This window comes from Gobio gobio (genome assembly GCF_949357685.1).
Source record: "Gobio gobio genome assembly, chromosome: 3".
In the NCBI taxonomy this organism is placed as follows: Eukaryota; Metazoa; Chordata; class Actinopteri; order Cypriniformes; family Gobionidae; genus Gobio; species Gobio gobio.
In genome coordinates, this window is record NC_137099.1 from 59,930,254 (window position 1) to 59,948,224 (window position 17,971).

At 39.6% G+C, this 17,971-nt stretch overlaps 2 protein-coding genes across 3 annotated transcripts in view; both read right to left on the reverse strand.

Annotated features, from left to right (window-relative positions):
• The window catches only part of LOC307122967 (uncharacterized protein), a 158,576-nt gene that overhangs the window by 106,689 nt on the left and 33,916 nt on the right, over positions 1-17,971 (reverse strand). The gene's annotated exons all lie outside the window — the stretch shown is intronic.
• Positions 1-17,971, reverse strand: part of LOC307122952 (complement C3-like) — a 119,895-nt gene that overhangs the window by 72,955 nt on the left and 28,969 nt on the right. For both annotated transcript variants that reach the window (XR_013816112.1, XM_079811297.1), the window contains exons 17-20: positions 10,441-10,638; positions 5,468-5,570; positions 5,298-5,386; positions 4,415-4,557 (exon numbers count right to left, since the gene is read on the reverse strand). Coding sequence is in view for 1 of the 2 variants with exons in the window: in XM_079811297.1 (XP_079667423.1) it covers positions 4,415-4,557; positions 5,298-5,386; positions 5,468-5,570; positions 10,441-10,638 (533 nt within the window). In the remaining variant the exon portion in view is untranslated. The remainder of the gene's footprint in view (positions 1-4,414; positions 4,558-5,297; positions 5,387-5,467; positions 5,571-10,440; positions 10,639-17,971) is intronic.

Below are 17,971 nucleotides of genomic sequence, written 5' to 3' on the forward strand. Positions count from 1 at the left end.
TATACATTATATAACTGCTCCACACAGCTCCGGTGGGTTAATAAAGGCCTTCTGAAGTGAAGTGGTGCGTTTGTGTAAGAAAAATATCCATATTTAAAACTTTATAGACTAAAATAACTAGCTTCCGGCGGTCAGTGGTAGCAAGTCGACTTGCGCTAAAAGAGTAAACCCTGACGCGATGTATAGAAGCATCCCAAGCTTTGACACCTCTCGTGGATAGTGCTGGGCAACAAACTCAAGCTCCCCTTCTCTTATACTGAAATCTTCCACCATTTCTCTTGAAAAATTATCGTTTTAGACTCTAATTCATGACGGGTGTTTTGTTTTGCTCTATCCTCTGAGCTTCTGCGTTCGTCAATACGCATGCGTCAAGGGTTACTTTTTTGCCGTAACTCGACTTGCGTACTGCTGACCGTTGGAAGCTGGTTATTTTAGTCTATAAAGTTTGAAATATGCATATTTTTCTTACACAAACGCACCACTTCATTTCAGAAGGCCTTTATTAACCCCTGAGAGCTATGTGGAGCAGTTATATGATGGATAGATGCTTTTTTTATGGACTTCAAAAATGACCCAACAAGTCACTGCCATTATAAAGCTTGGAAGAGCCAGGACTTTTTTAAATATAACTCTGACTTTATTCGTCTGAAAGAAGAATGTCATATACACCTAGGATGACTTGAGGATGAGTTGATTATGGTCTACTTTTCATATTTGGGTGAACTAACCCTTTAAGCACAGGGCATTATCCCACACTTTTCTACGGTTTGAATCACATGATTCTCAGAATCCATGTATCCAGTCATTAAATTATTTGACTCAAGCAAAAATAGTTATTACAATGCACGTGGTTTTAAGGGGGTCATGAACTGGCTTTTTCATTTTTTTATACTGTTGTCTGAGGTCAACTTATGACATTTGCGTGTTTTTTTACATTTAAAAACATCATAATGAATAAGTAATAGGCTATTTCCTAACCTGGTTTTGAGCCTAGCTCTTGAAACGCTTGGTTTTTATGGGTGTGCCGCATTGATGACTTGGAAGTAAATGCCCACTGCTATGATTGGATAACAGTTTTGTATATTATAATGGGTTTCTCGACCTCTGTCTTGTTTACAAAATAATCCGCTGTGAAATGAAGCAAACAAACACGCAATGTCTTACCCACGTGAACTGGATATTCATTAAAAATAAAGTTCAACTGCATTCCTAATATTGGAATATGAAGGAAGCTTATGCAGCAATTATGTTCTTCCACAACCAGGCACTGCATAATAGTGTTATTGCTTGGTAGCTCAATCCGGTTTAGCTCCACATAGGCCTATGTGACTTACCACACAGTAAATTCCCAAGTGTTGAATTAACACCACTCTGTGTTCATATGGGAACCACCAGCAGGGTGTTAAAGTAACACTGAAGCAATGTTAGAGTTAATAAGATACTTAAGTGATTAGTTGAGTGATGGGTGACCATTAGTGATGACACCTGATGATAACAAGCAGAATCACTGAAGGAAAAAGAAACACAAGAACTACAGCTGACTTCAGCCACAGCTTTAGATCAAATCAACTGAAAATACATTAAATCTCTTTATTACAAACCTCACTGACTTTATATATGTCAGATGTCTACATAAGCTCATATTGAGAATGAACAGGATTATATTTTGATGATTTATTGAAAATATATGGTCACCATTGTGGTGATCAGTGTTTCTTTTTATTGGGCAGTTTTACTTTTGACAGAAGGAAGTCATAAGCCAGTTTCTCCAGAAAAACGTGATAGTGTAATCGTATGATTTAATGCATAATCAGCCAAAATCTGCATATTTTTAAATATGCTTCACTTTTGCTGCATAAATTGCATATTTCTGCGGCTAACATGATTTCATAATCCCCGCATTTTTGTTGCAAAAAAGTCATATATATTAGTAGAAAATTGAAAAATTTTTGTTGACTTTTCACAGAGCCACCTTTACCCCCTATTGCCATGGGAACATTTTGAAGTGATGTTATTACCTGACACGAACATCATCGAAAAAGCTGCAAACCCCGTGGTGAAACCTTAGATATCGGTGAAACCATGATGAAGCACGCAAATTCCCATTTGCCGACAAATATAACAGCAAAAGGCCGTGCATAGCAGTTTCCCGGTGTGTTGACCGATTTCAATTTGGTAGTCAATGGTTGCTCTATCTGCTTGGTTACAAACATTCTTCAAAATATCTTCTATTGTGTTCAGCAGAACAAAGAAACCCATACAGGTTTGGAACAACTTGAGGGTGAGTAAATGACAGAATTTACATTTTTGGGTGAACTAAGCCTTAAAGAGATTGCACTTTGTGCATTGGAAGCACTCAAATGTCTGTTTTGTATAGCTACATCTGTAAAACAGAAAGTTATTTATTCATTTTTTCAGAAGTTGTAGCATATTCCTTTTGTAAACCTACAGAACTTGTTTGACTCAATGTTTTGTCAATTTGAGCCATGTGTTTATTAAGGTCATCAATAAAACAAGATGAGAACTTAAATATTCCCAGCACTTTTTGTGATGTAGTGCTTTTTTTTCTCTTTTTCATCAAACCGCAGTTTTTGCAAGTTCCAGCAATTTCATCGCATAAAATTGCTTAAATATCCCGCATTTTCCATCACATTTTTTAAGAAAACGGGCTGCATAATCAAGGATTTTTGCCCGCAACAAAAAAAAGCCACATTTTTCTGGAAGGACTGATAAGCAACGTTAATCAGTTGATATAGTTAATGCTGCCATAAAGAAAAAAAATTATGACAGATTGTTAGTTGTTAATAGCTTTTCACAAGAATATCTGAATTGTGATTTTAAATACATTTTGGGGGATTATTTAAAAGATGCACACAGACACAGCACATGAATCTTAACAATGGTAGCATACTTATGAAGCATATCACCATTGTTGAGAATCATATACTGCTTATTGATGTTTGTGTGCATAGAATAACTATTTATTTAGTCTTCAACCCTGCTCCTGGGGACCCACTGTCCTGCAGAGATTAACACCAACCATCAAAGACAGCTAAAGCTAATCAAGCTCTTCAGGAATACATATCAAAAACAGTGTGCCAGGTTGGAAATACATTTTGCAGCACAGTGGGTCCCCAGTAGCAGGATTGAAGACCTCAGCTTTATGATGAAAAATGCATCACTTGACAATCTTGGTAACACTTTATCAAAAACCCTACTAACTCACATGTCAAACTGCCCAACTAAAGGAAACACTGATCACGGTAATGGTGAGTGACCAAACATTTTCAATAAATCATCAACATCTCAACCTCTGTTAATTCTCAATAAGACCTGCAGACAAAAGACAGAAATCAAGAGATGTAATGTATTTTCAGTTGATTTCATCTAAAGCTGTGGCTGAAGTCAGTTGTAGTTCTTGTGTTTCTCTTTCCTTCAGTGATTCTGCTCATTATCATCAGGTGTCTTCAATAATCAAACAATCATCTCTCAATTAATCACTTAAGTATCTTATTAAAGGGATAGTTAATCAAGAATGGGGGGGGGGGTATTTGGTAGTCAATGGTTGCTCTATCTGCTTGGTTACAAACATTCTTCAAAATATCTTCTTTATATCTTCTATTGTGTTCAGCAGAACAAAGAAACCCATATAGGTTTGGAACAACTTGAGAGTGAGTAAATGACTGAATTATCATTTTTGGGTGAACCATCCCTTTAACTCTAACACTGCTTCAGTGTTACTTTAACACCCTGCTGGTGGTTCCCATATGAACATCGAGCAGTTAATTCAACACCGGGGATGCACAAATCGGTGGACGGGCCTATTTCGCCCAGCAACTCAGTCTGGAAACCAGTACATTAATTTCTACTGCTTCTGTTACATTTTTGCAGGAACCAATCACAGACTGGCTTATCCACCTGGCCCTATTGGAGGGATTATCATGATGACGGATAGAGAAGCGATGGGTCGTTGCCCATTGATCACGTCTCTTGATATCTGATTGGTTGAAGAACTATCCAATTGCGTACAGAGTCATTTAATTTATGCACGTTTATGCTCGCGTGTGCATTAGAAAATACAGAGCAGACTCCCCAGACCAATGTTCAATCTTAAATTGAGCTTGGTCTGGTGATAGCCAGACAAACAGAATTAGGCATTGAGCTTCTTCTATTGAGGCGGCATTTCTAACATCACAGGGAAGCAAATTCGCAGGTCCCTCTTTTGATGAGCCAGCTGTCAAAAAAACATTTATTTGAATAACAAGGAACTTTTCAGTTCCAAAACTTACAGGATATTCTTATAGTACGATTACCTTTTATACATCAACAGTTCAAGTAAAAGTTGATTTCTCAGTTCATGACCCCTTTAATGTATACCATAAAATCTGGATTTTTAATATCAAATCAGATCTACCTTCTTCAGATTCTTTGGTGTGTAGTTGTGAATAACGGCCTTGATTTCCAGTTGTTCTCCGCGTACAGCTGAATAAGGGATCTTGAGGTCAATGAAAAAGGGTTTAAAAACGACAATCTCCTCAGGTTCTGCCACACAAATGCCTTTGAGGAGGAACACAGACACACAGAAGGGTTTAAAGCAGCAGATCCTGGATGATGATGATGATTACATTTTTCAGATCATGGGCCAGATTTAGGCTACTAACAGCTTGCGTCAGCGCAAACCCTCCATTGCCGTTAAAAAAATGACAGTCAGGATTTACTAAAGACACCCAGTGATAAATTAGCACTGAAAAGGTGTGAACACCGTTAGTTTTGCAGCTGATATTATTGCATATTTATTTGTAGGAGTTTCCCTTTCAGGAGCAAAATTTATGGGAGGAGAGTATTTAAACAAATAATGCAAGGTGATTTACTAAGATTTGCGCTCGTCAACATACTGGTGTTTGTGCCATTATTTACTGGCCAAAAAAGGCACGTCTTAAACCAGACACTAACTGGTAGTTAGTCATTATAGAAATGATCTGGCTGCATCTGTGGTTCTTCTCCTCCAATCAGCTGGTGTGTGGTGGGCGTTCTGGCACAATATGGCTGCCGTCTCATCCTCCAGGTGGTGCTGCACATTGGTGGTGGTTGAGGAGATTAGAAAAGCACTATGTAAATGTAACAAATTATTCTAAATGAAAACTGTGTTCTTGAATTTGCGCATCTGCGTCGTTAGTAGATCACGTGCTGAACTTTACACTCCCATCTGAGCTTTTTTTGGACTTGTGCTCTCACGGTATTTTGCCCTGTTTAGTAAATCTGGCCCTGTGTATTCTTTGTTCAAAGCTTCATCTTACCAAGAGTTGGTGACAGACTGACAGCCAAGATCTGCCAGGTAGTAATAGACTCTTTCAGGTGGATCACTTTATCTGTGACTAATGCTGAACTGGAATATGAGGAAAATACAACAAAAACTGTTAAAGTACTCTTCTAATGGTTGTTTACCATCAGACAGTCTCCTACTCACCAATCCTCACACAGATCAATCTCCTCCCAGAGCCAACTCTCAGGGAACTGCGTACGAGACACAATATCATCAGAGTCTGTATAATAGTCTTCATCATCATCACCTGTTGTAACAGATAAAAATGTGACAGAATAGAGCAAAATTGACAAAAAAATGTATGCAGCTTGATTTTCTCTCCAGTGATTCTGAAGTGCTTTTGTGAATTTGAAAATCGATTCTGAGCTTTTAACCGCATATGCGCGATGGTGCTGCATGCACTAAAAGTAAAAAAGTACAGTGGAGGTACAATTTTGTAGCCCAGATTAAATGAACACTGCTCAGTGTGCACACTGCAGACTGTTAAGTGTAAAACTGAATCAATGTTGGAGTTAATGATATAATTAAGTGATTAATTAAGTGATGATTGGGCATTAATTATGAACACCTGATGTTAAGAATCACTGACCGACAGAGAAACACAAGAACTACAACTGACTTCAGCCCCAGCTTTAAGCCTAGTTCAGACTGCACGATTTTCAAACTCGTCGGATCACAGTTCTTTTCACACTGCATGTCTATCTTGGGTAGCATTCAGTCACTGCTGTGTTCACACTGCACGATGGATCGGCGTCAGGGGGTTTCACACTGCATGACTGTAGAAGAGGAAAAATCGCTGACAGCTCTGTCCCGTCCGCGAACTACGTTTCACAACCAAACACATGCAAGAAGTGAGAAGGAAACAACACGAGATCACACGTGCGTCAGACCAGAGTTCTCGCGCAAGACTGGAATTGTTATTAAAAATATAGACTGCAGTTCAGAAACTTGCTATCCAAATTGTCAGTGCGCTGATTTGCAGCAAAAAGGAGAAAAACAAAAAAAGATTATGGTCCCACTGAGCAAAGTTATGTCCAAAAGACGTCTTTTCAATGTCTTTGCCCCTAGAGGCGTACGTTGAAAAGACGTCCACTGAGGAGCCAGAATGAAAGTTTTTATGACGTCTGTTTTTGACGTGTTCTGCACGTCCAATATAGACGTTCATGGAACCTCAAGGTTAAAAACTAGTTCAAATGTGCTCATTGTGGACATATTTTCCATTTGTAATTGCAAAGCAACTCACAGACCGTGTGTGTTTGTCCAGAAATGATGAAAATAAAAGAAACTTAGCTCACACCTTTAGACACTTTAAACAACTTATCATCTGTAATTCACACATCTTTGGATGGTGAGAGAATCGTGGGATTCAATCCAGGATCTTCTTGCTGTGAGGAGACAGTGTTTCCCACTGAGACACTGGTGCTGCCCTTAATCACAGACATAAGACACACTTTGACTATTTCTGTCAGACGTCTACAGAAGCTCTTACTGAGAATTAACAGAGCTTTAGATGTTGATGTTTATGTTTCATTTGAAGTCACCATTGTGGTGGGAAGCGTTTGCTTTATTTGGGGTCTTGGTCCCCGTGTTTGTGTTAGCTTTTCTTTGGCAGCTGGAACTGTGTGTGTGTGAAACACAATAGTTGTGGCTAAGAAAGCAAAGATAAAGTGACTTCAGGTGTTGTCAGCTTCTTGTTGATGACTAAATCATCAGAAGTCTAGAATCTGATGTTGTGCTTTTGAGTTTTATGTTCTTGTTTGGCAAATAATCATTTGTTAATAGCCTCAATAACTTTGTGAATCTGAGGAATTGACACCAATAGCAATAAACAAATCACTTATCTGGAAAGATGAACAAAAAACTGCATGTGCACATTGTTTTGAGAAAATATTTCACATAGTCAAACACAGATATCGAGATTTTGCCTATGATTCACAACAACGGTGACAATCAAAACAAAAAAACTTAATGCTGCAATGCATGATGGGTAGCTTCAAAGTACAAAACTCATGCTTGATTGTCACCGTTGTTGTGAATCATATGCAAAATCTTGATGTCTGCGTGTGACTATGTGAAATATTTTCTCAAAACAATGTGCACATGCTGTTTTTTATCTTTCCGGATAAGTGATTTTTTTATTGCTATTGTTCCCGATACATCAGATTCACAAGGATATAGTGGCTATAAACAAATTAGCATTTGCCAAACAAGAACACACTAACATTAATTGTTTTATTAATGTTTGTGTTTCTCTGGCTGTTGTAACTGAGTTTGTTATAGCAGAGAAAATCAAGAAAAAACACAATCGGCTTCTTGATGATAAGAATATGATCATTGTGTAGTGACTTCATTCACTGATCTTATGACATGGTATGAACACTATCCTATTAACTTTGTTTTATTGTGATTCTTGAAGAGATCCAGCACAGTTTCAATCAGAAAAGCTGAAAAAGATTCAGAAACTTCCAGAGATTTAACTCACACACAGACATCAAGTATCTGCCTATGAATCTCAACAATGGTGACATGCTTCATGGCGCAATGCATTCTGGGAGCCATTAATGAGTTTTAAGACTGCTATAATCAATGACTCTCAGGAGATCAGCAAATAAGGTCATTATATGATGAAAACATCTGTATCATCAACAACAAGTCAACATCATCTGTCATCAACTTGTCATCATGAATGGTTTTCACCGTAACAAACAGTAACAGCAGCCAGAGAAAACTTTATGTTAAAAAAGTCAAGGGTCAAGAGCCAAACTAAAGCAAATACTGATGACTATAATGGTGACAAAATTATTATTATTTTTAATTAATCATCAACATCTAATCCTCTGTTAATTCTCAATAATAGCTTCTGTAGATGTCTGACAGAAATAAAGTCTGGTTAGTAATGTGTGAAGCTGGTAATGCTGATTGTGGAGTTGTTTAATCCTCCTCTGCTGAGATCTTCAGAGATTTACCCCCGGTTTCACAGACAATGCTTAAGCTAGTCCTAGACTAAAATGCATGTTTGAGCTATTTTAACTGAAAGAATCTTGCACTGACAAATCTTAAAATATGTCAGTGGCATTGTTTTGTCTCAAGATGCACACCAGTAATGTTTTTTTCTTGGGCATGTTTATAAAAGTTACTTAAATGTCCTAATTGAACTAAGGCCTAATCCTGGCTTAGTCTAATGCTGCCTTCACGTGCTATCGGAATTATCGTAAATACGAGTTTCCTAGGTAAAAATTGCACATGAACGCCCTCTGATGTCGTGTTTACCACTGGGAAGTTCGGAAATAATTTTGATACCCCAATTCCCGAGATGGGCGTGTCATAAGCTTTAAACATTGTGGCGGGGAGAACTACTGCTGTGGCAGGTGTGGTTTTATTGTTTTTTTTTCCAAAACAGCTTGGTCGTCTTATCTTGACATTAATGTAGTACATATTTACATGTAAGAGTAATCATATGAAGCGTATTGTATGTTTGGTACACAGCGAAAATAGCCTGCATTTGACTGAAATTACAGAATCAGCAGAGAGCGGACTATCTGGAATGTTTATATGGTTGTCGGTGCATGGGACACTACATATGATGTTGGTTTTAATAAGATTTTCCCAATAAATAGGCATGAATAACCTGGTGTCCACCATGATTCCTGTTCACTCCGACAACAAAGCACTTGAATGCAACAAGCTCGTAATCACGACTTCTAAAGTGGGAATTAGGAAATTTCCGATAGCACGTGAAGGCAGCATAAGCCCTGTCTGTGAAACCGGGCCTTAATGTCTTCTTTTTTATCTAAGGCTGTGGCTAAAGTCAGTTGTAGATGTTGTTTCTCTGTCCGTCAGTTATTCTGCTTGTTAACATCAGGTGTCTTCACTAATGCTCAATCCTCACTTAATTATCTCATTAACTCCAACACTGATTCAGCGTTACATTTAACAGTCTGTATAGTGTGCACACTGAGGAGTGTTCATTTAATCTGGGCTAACCCATGTGGGGCCTACATCGCTGTGCTTGCTGGGAAATTGTGACAGGGGTTAAAATTTTTTTAGTTTATTTGATGAAAACACTGCTGGATCTCCTGCTGTAGAGTCACAAGTCTACTATAATCAATGACTCTCAGGAGTTCAGCAAATAAGGCACTATATGATGATAACAACTGTATCATTAAGAACAAGCCAACATCATCTGTCATCAACTTGTCATCATCAATTTTCTCTTGCTGTTCTCACTGTGACAAACAGTTACAGCAGCCAGAGAGAAAAAATACTGACAAGTCAAGGGTCAAGAGCCCAACTAAAGAACACTGATTTGCCATAATGGTGACTTCAAACAAAACTATTATTTTCAATAAATCATTGACATCTAAACCTCAATAAGAGCTTCTGTATACGTCTGACAATAGGTGGCGATGTGCACTAAGTATGTTAGAGGAAGAAGAAGAGGAAGTAGAATGGCATGCTTTTTCTTCACGTCTGTTTCCATGGTGAATCATTGATTCGTTGCTCTGTTGAGAATGTCTTGTGTGTTCATGGTTATCATAATCTGGGTTGTCTGAACTTACTCCCGGACCTTGAGTAAGCAAGGTTTGGGTTAATCAACCGAGAGTTCAAGATGTATGGAGCAGGTTATGTTCAGAGAGTAAGTTGCTATGGCTACTTACATACCCTGAAAGTTACCTCCGTTTTTGGAACCGAAAGTTGAGGTTATCCGCTTACTTACTCTTAAACATACCAAGGTATGTCGCATAACCTGCTTTCTGGAATACCCCCCTGATGTGCTCTGAGCAGTGTTGATTTTTCTGTGTAGTAAATATTCACCCAGTATTGCATTAGTTGCCATTTACTACATAATGAAACAGAACCTCTTCAAACTGAAAATAAGTTAGCCCTCCTTTACTGGTCAGCGTCTTAAGATGTAAAGCACAAGGTGCAAAATTCGGAAAAGGCACAAATGCCAATATAAGAATATAAGAATGGCTACTGGCCCATAATGCACATAAAAAACAAACTGCAAAGCAGCTCCCCTGATGGTCTTAGTTCAGTGGTCTGGATATCATGATGGTATTCTACCGCATGACATAATTAAGATAGTGAAAATCTTAATCAGTTACTATACTTACTGCGTGCCAGAATCATCTCCTCTTCTTCAGCCTTCGTGTTTTTGCGGGTTCTCATCTCATTGCAGCAGTGGAGGAAGGCCTCGACACACTCTGGCCCATCTATGATGTAGGTGGCTCTTCGTTCACAGGTGTAGCTGAGTTTATTATCCCTCATCCCATCAACGCAGCACTGCTTCAGTTCACCAGAGTATTGACCAGCTGAGAAGATATAAGATAAGTGTAATACAATAAACTACTGGGGGGAAAGATAAAGTCATAAGCACGAAAATGTGACCTAAAAAGAGAAAGTTTCAGAATCTCTAATAGTAAAAATGCTCTGAAGATCGTTTCTGATTTTAATTGCAAGAGTAATAATAATAAATGTATTTTGTATAGCGCCTTTAAAAGTTGCTTTCTCAAAGTGCTTTACAACACAAACAAGCACAACAATAATAAAAAAACACTGAGTAAATAAACAACAAATAAATAGCAATTAAAAGCAATCCTGAAATAAAAAGTTTAAAGAAGTTTTAAAACTGACTAATGAATTTGCTTCCCTGATGTCAGATGGGAGAGAATTCCACAATTTGGAGGCATAACCCACTGAGCAAAGTTATGTCCAAAAGACGTCTTTTCAATGTCTTTGCCCCTAGAGGCGTACGTTGAAGAGACGTCCACTGAGGAGCCAGAATGAAAGTTTTTATGACGTCTGTTTTAGACGTGTTCTGCACGTCCGATATAGACGTTCATGGAACCTCAAGGTTAAAAACTAGTTCAAATTGTGGACATATTTTCCATTTGTAATTGCAAAGCAACTCACGGACAGTGTGTGTTTGTCCAGAAATCATGAAAATAAAAGAAACTTAGCTCACACCTTTAGACACTTTAGACAACTTAGCATCTGTAATTCACACATCTTTGGATGGTGAGAGAATCGTGGGATTCAATCCAGGATCTTCTTGCTGTGAGGAGACAGTGTTTCCCACTGAGACACTGGAGCTGCCCTTAATCACAGACATAAGACACACTTTGACTATTTCTGTCAGACGTCTACAGAAGCTCTTACTGAGAATTAACAGAGCTTTAGATGTTGATGTTTATGGTTAATTTGAAGTCACCATTGTGGTGGGAAGCGTTTGCTTTATTTGGGCTCTTGGTCCCTGTACTTAAGTTAGCTTTTCTTTGGTTGCTGTAACTGTGTGTGTGAAACACAATAGTTGTGGCTGAGAAAGCAAAGACAAAGTGACATTAGGTGTTGTTGATGAGTAAATCATCAGAAAGCGAGCATTCAGTGTTGTGTTTTAAGTTTTGTGTTCTTTTTTGGCAAATAGTAATTTGTTATATCCAATATAAGCTTTTGAATCTACTGTATTGGCACCAATAGCAATAAAATGATCCTTTGTCTTGAAGGATGATAAATAAAAGTTGGTTTGCAGTATGTGCACACAACGTTTTGATCAAATATTTTACATAGTGTAGCCGGTGAGGTGGTTACTGATGTAATTAATGGGCGTGGCCAGGTAGGGAGAGGGTTTTTAAGTAGGCACCTGAAGGGAGATCTAGAGACGGGGTCCGATTTGTTGTGTGGACGCGTGTGGTCTGGCAGCACTTCCGGGTTTTGCGTGGATGCGGTCTGGGTGAGCAGGTAGGCTGAAGTGAACCTCGATTTGTTTTGTCACTTATTAAATATTGTTACATTAAATTAGGTGTTTTTAACGTAGATGCAAACATTGTGCTGTCCGGCAGTGCTGCTGTGGCTGAGTGTGCGCGGACATGGTCTTGTGAGCAGGTAGGATGAGTGAATCGATGGGATGCATATCCATAAAGCCTTGTTTACTAAAATGAGGTATCATGTTTTAGTGCACTGCAGATGCAGAGAGCGTGGGTTTGCATGCCGTTAGTCACGCCCGTTTTCATGTGATCGTGAGTTGGTGGCCGTGTGGCAGGGAACTGTAGAAGTTTTTTATAGTGTCTGTAAATGTTTTTATTCTTTTTAGGATTAAAAAGTAAAACTATGTATTGTGTGTATTTTTTTGGTGTATAGTAATTTGTGTTTTTGTTTGTTTATTAGGCTTAGTTGATCGCTGTTCCTCCTGTGTTTGTTTTTGTTTTATTTTCCTCAGCTAGCCAGTCCCCGTATGTGCGCGCTGTTTGACTCCAGCGCAGTGATAAATTATGTTTGTACTGAACTGGACTGGCTAGTGAGGTGCTCTTTTTTGTTTGTATGCCATTTCCCAGCATCGTATTGCCAGCCAACCTTTTTACCCATACTACCGTATGGATGCTTTGAAACCACATTAATTCATTTGCATGAGATTTATGGTTGCCGTGGAGTGTACGTTTTCCTGGTTTGATTTATAGTTTCTTTTGAGTGGTTTTCCTTTGGTGTAATATGATTTTTGGGAACACTTATGTAATTCGTTTTTCTCTTTATTTCGAATTATGTGTGATTTAAGCTGGGATTGTGTTGGGGTTTATGGAAGGTTGGTTGGTCATTGACATCTTTGAAGGGGGAATTTAACTTTTTGTTATTTGTTGTATTTTTCTGTGTTGATTAAATTCAGTTTGTTATAATTATTTTTGTATAAATAAAATAAGTTATTTTCGTGAGATTCGTGTTTTTTGGTCAGGAAAGTGGTCACCCTTGGTTACAATAGTCACACACAGACATCAAGATTTTGCATATGATTCACCACAACGGTGACAATCAAAACAAGCATGATGGGTAGCTTCATAGTACAAAACTCATGCTTGATAGTCACCGTTGTTGTGAATCATATGCAAAATCTTGATATCTGTGTGTGACTATGTGAAATATTTGCTCAAAACGTGTACTCATGCCGTTTTATCATCCTTCAGTGTAGCGGGAAATTTCACTACAATGTAGGGGTAAGTGTTTTCTATTGCTCTACCTTGGACGACTAGGAAAATGACAGGATCTAGGTCCCCACCCCCTAGTACAATTAATTCCTATACTTATTGTCTAAGTATTTTTTTTCTGTGTCTTGATTTGTTTATGTCTTTCTCTTTTAGTGATGACTGGCGAGGAGAAGGCTCCAAGACTCAAAATGTACACGGTAGCTTCTCAGAGTTTGATTAAGTTAATTTTCCTTTTCCCGACGACCAGCCAACAAGACAGGAGGAATGCCCCTACTCCAAGGAGACAATAGTCTTAGACTTATTTACCTAAATGTTCAATAAAGAATAAACAAACAAAAACAAGTCATGAGATAAACTCTTGTTTCACTTCACTTATGTACACAACAAAATGTACAACAAAAAGAAATAAAGCTTTGTTCAGATTTACTCTTTTGTTCATCACTCTTTTGCCTCATCACGTCACATACCCACAAATCTGGTAACCAGCTGGACCTCATTTACACACGCAACTGCTCTACAGACAATATCTTGGTCAAACCTCTACACATCTCAGATCACTTTTTTATCACATTTAATCTTCAACTTACTACTCACACACCACCAGTTCCTCCACCGGTTACTTTCAGACGAAACCTGCGCTCACTCTCTCCTTCTCACCTTTCCTCTGCTGTCTCTTCCTCCCTTCCCTCATCCACACAATTCTCTTCTATGGATGTTAACACTGCAACTGACACTCTATGCTCCACTTTAACTTCATGTCTAGACGATATCTGCCCTCTCTCTTTTAGGCCAGCACGAGCTACTCCCTCTAACCCTTGGTTATCTGATGTTATTCGTGAACATCGGACGACACTCAGGGCAGCAGAGAGGAAATGGCATAAATCAAATCACCCATCTGATCTAGCTAAGTATCAGTCTTTGCTCTCATCCTTCTCGAATGAAGTACACGCAGCTAAATATTCTTATTTCCAAAACAAAATCAGCAGCACCTCAAACTCACGCACACTATTCAGAACATTCAACTCTCTGCTCTGTCCTCCTCCACCACCCCCCACCACCTCCCTATCTCCAGACGAATTTGCACAATTCTTCACAAACAAAACAACAACTATCAGCAATCAGTTCTCACCCCCACACACTGTGGATTTTAGATCAGCCACCCCCACGACCGAACATACTCTCTCCTCATTTTCCACACTCACTGAGGCCGAAGTATCTAAACTTCTCCTCTCCAGCCATCCTACCACCTTTCCTCTCGATCCCATTCCCTCACACCTCCTTCAAGCCATCTCTCCTACTCTCCTTCCTGCACTCACACACATCATCAAAACATCGCTCTGCACTGGCACTTTCCCTACTACTTTCAAGCAGGCTCGGGTAACTCCACTGCTTAAGAAACCCACTTTAAACGCATCACTCATAGATAACTACAGACCTGTCTCTCTCCTGCCATTCATAGCAAAAACTCTTGAACGAGTTGTTTTCAACCAGGTTTCATCCTTCCTCTCACAGTATAACCAGCTGGACTCTAACCAATACGGTTTCAAAAGGGGCCACTCCACAGAGACTGCACTACTGTCGGTCACCGAAGCCCTGCGGATAGCTAAAGCCGAGTCCAAATCATCAGTCCTCGTCCTCCTTGATCTATCTGCTGCCTTTGACACGGTAAATCATCAAATCCTTCTGTCCACCCTCTCATCACTGGGCATCACAGGAACTCTGCTCCATTGGTTTGAATCTTATCTCACAGGTAGGTCCTTCAAGGTTGCCTGGAGAGGAGAGGAATCCCAAGCACATCAACTGACCACGGGGGTTCCTCAGGGCTCAGTGCTTGGACCTCTCCTTTTCTCCATTTACACTACTTCATTAGGTCCCATCATACAGGCACATGGCTTCTCATATCACTGCTATGCTGATGACACTCAGCTCTACCTTTCATTCCAACCAGACGACCCCACAGTAGCTGCACGAATCTCCGGCTGTCTGGCTGACATCTCTGCATGGATGAGTAAAAATCACCTATAGCTCAACCTGGCAAAGACTGAGTTCCTCATCTTTCCCGCCAGTCCCACTATGCAACATGACTTCACCATCCAGCTAGGTGCATCCCTGATCTCCCCTTCAAAATCAGTCAGAAATCTTGGAGTTACATTTGATGACCAGTTGTCCTTCAGAGATCACATTGCTAAGACAGCTCGCTCTTGCGCTCTACAACATCAGGAAGATCAGACCGTTCCTAACAGAACACGCAACACAGCTTCTTGTCCAGGCCCTGGTTATTTCTAGACTTGACTACTGCAATGCGCTTCTGGCTGGTCTCCCCTCTTGTGCGATCCAACACTTCGAATGATCCAGAATGCAGCGGCACGTCTGGTCTTCAACGAGCCCAAAAGGACCCACGTCACACCACTCTTCATCTCTCTGCACTGGCTACCACTCGCTGCTCGCATCAAGTTTAAGTCGCTGACGCTTGCCTACAGAGCCACCACGCACTCAGCTCCTGCATACTTTGACTCGATTCTACGTCGCCACACCCCCACCAGAAGCCTTCGCAAAAAATCCCTTTCCAGAACATTTTCATTCAACGTTCCCTGCTGGTGGAACGATCTGCCCACCGCCATCCGAAATGCGGATTCATTGACAACATTCAAAAGTCAACTAAAAACTCATCTCTTCTGTGAGCACTTAACCTCCTAAAAAAAACAAAAACAAAAAAAAAACACTTTCCTTTCCTCTTTTCCTCCTCTTTCCCGCCCTACTCTAGCCTGTGCTACACTGAGAAATGTACACGGACTAAGTATTTCAGGCACTTGTTGCGCTCACTCGACTCTTCACGACCAATCGCTTATTGTACCCCCAAGTTGTAAGTCGCTTTGGATAAAAGCGTCTGCTAAATGCATAAATGTAAATGTATAAATGTAAATGTATAAATGTAAATGTTCAGTCTCTTTTCTTCAATTATGCTCAAACCAAACAGAAATAGGAAGACAACAACAGTTCTGATAGAATGTTCAAATGGTACTCAGTTCACTCAAAAGTACATAGACTTTACATTCACATCAGATATTTTTCATGTCAGTCCACATACCGGAGTGAGATCCACAACCCAGGGTTACATTTTTACCTCAAAGTAGAACTGAGCTGGAGTTGGAGTGTCCAGATATGGCAGGGTAATTGAATCAACAAATTGCAACCTGTTCAAAAACAGAAAGTCTCTTTCCTTTTTTTCAGAACACAAGAAAAACAGAGAGAATCCCCCCAAAAAATATATCATCCACGTGAGTGCTTCCAATATACGAGGCAGTCCTTTTCCACAAAAAAACACGTACCGTAATCGCTCAAAACAAAACTGTTACCAGTTCAAAAAGTGTATGCAGATTTATGCAGAAAGTTTATTTTAAAAAAAACTTCCAAATCTTAAAATGAATTTCACTGCAAAGTGTCCAAAAAAGGATTTTTAGAGAAAAATATAGAAAGGAAGAAAATAGTTTTCAGGGCCAATAGCTGAAATACTCACAATGGGAAGAAAAATACTGTCAGTGAAGATTTTCAAAGATTTCGCAATGCCGTTTGCATCCACACAGCGGCGCTAATGTGTCAAAAATGGCGAGCGAGGATTTTTCTCGAAACAACAGAGGCAAAAATCACTCGATCTGCATCAGCGTTATTCCACAGCAAAAATAATGTCCGTGTATTTTCTTCCGGATGTCAACTGTAGTTCAACAAACAGTGGAGAAAACTCACGGTACCTCAGCTCCCTTTAATCGGAGACAAACACTCGGGCCGTCGGACCGTCTCAGCCAGCACGACGAGCAATGCCCCTCTTCATAACACACACACACGCGCAGTTCAGTTCTTCAGCACCAGCGATCACGCTCGGCTGAAACTCACAACAGCACAAGCTCGGTCCAGCTTCTCATCAGCTCACCTAGAAACTTGTAAAAATGCTGTTCACGTAGAGTCCAAGAAGTCACGAGAAAAACTAAAACTTTTCTCTTTCCCTTCTCGCCGTATCTTTTCTCCCGCACGTGTAGCTCCTCCCCTCTCTCACGCACACACTTTTTCACAAAACCCCTTTCAAAATTAAAGTCCTCGTATACCTCCACATCAGGATAAATTATAATTTTGATGGTATTGGTGCCAATACAGTGGGTTCACAAGCTTATAGTGGTTATAATAAATGACTATTTGCCAAACAAGCACACAAAACTATAAAAAAAACATCAGATGCTCACTTTCCAAAAGTTTAGTCATCAACAATGAGCTGACAACAACTAATGTCACTTTATCTAAACTATTGTGTTTCACACACACAATTACATCAGCCAAAGAAAAGCTAACATAAAAACAGGGACCAAGAGCCCAACTAAAGCAAACGCTTCCCACCACAATGGTGACTTCAAAAGAAACATCAACATCTAAAGCTCTGTTAATTCTCAGTAAGAGCTTCTGTAGACGTCTGACAGAAATAGTCAAAGTGTGTCTTATGTCTGTGATTAAGGGCAGCACCAGTGTCTCAGTGGGAAACACTGTCTCCTCACAGCAAGAAGATCCTGGATTGAATCCCACGATTCTCTCACGATCCAAAGATGTGTGAATTACAGATGCTAAGTTGTCTAAAGTGTCTAAAGGTGTGAGCGAAGTTTCTTTTATTTTTCACATTTGAACTAGT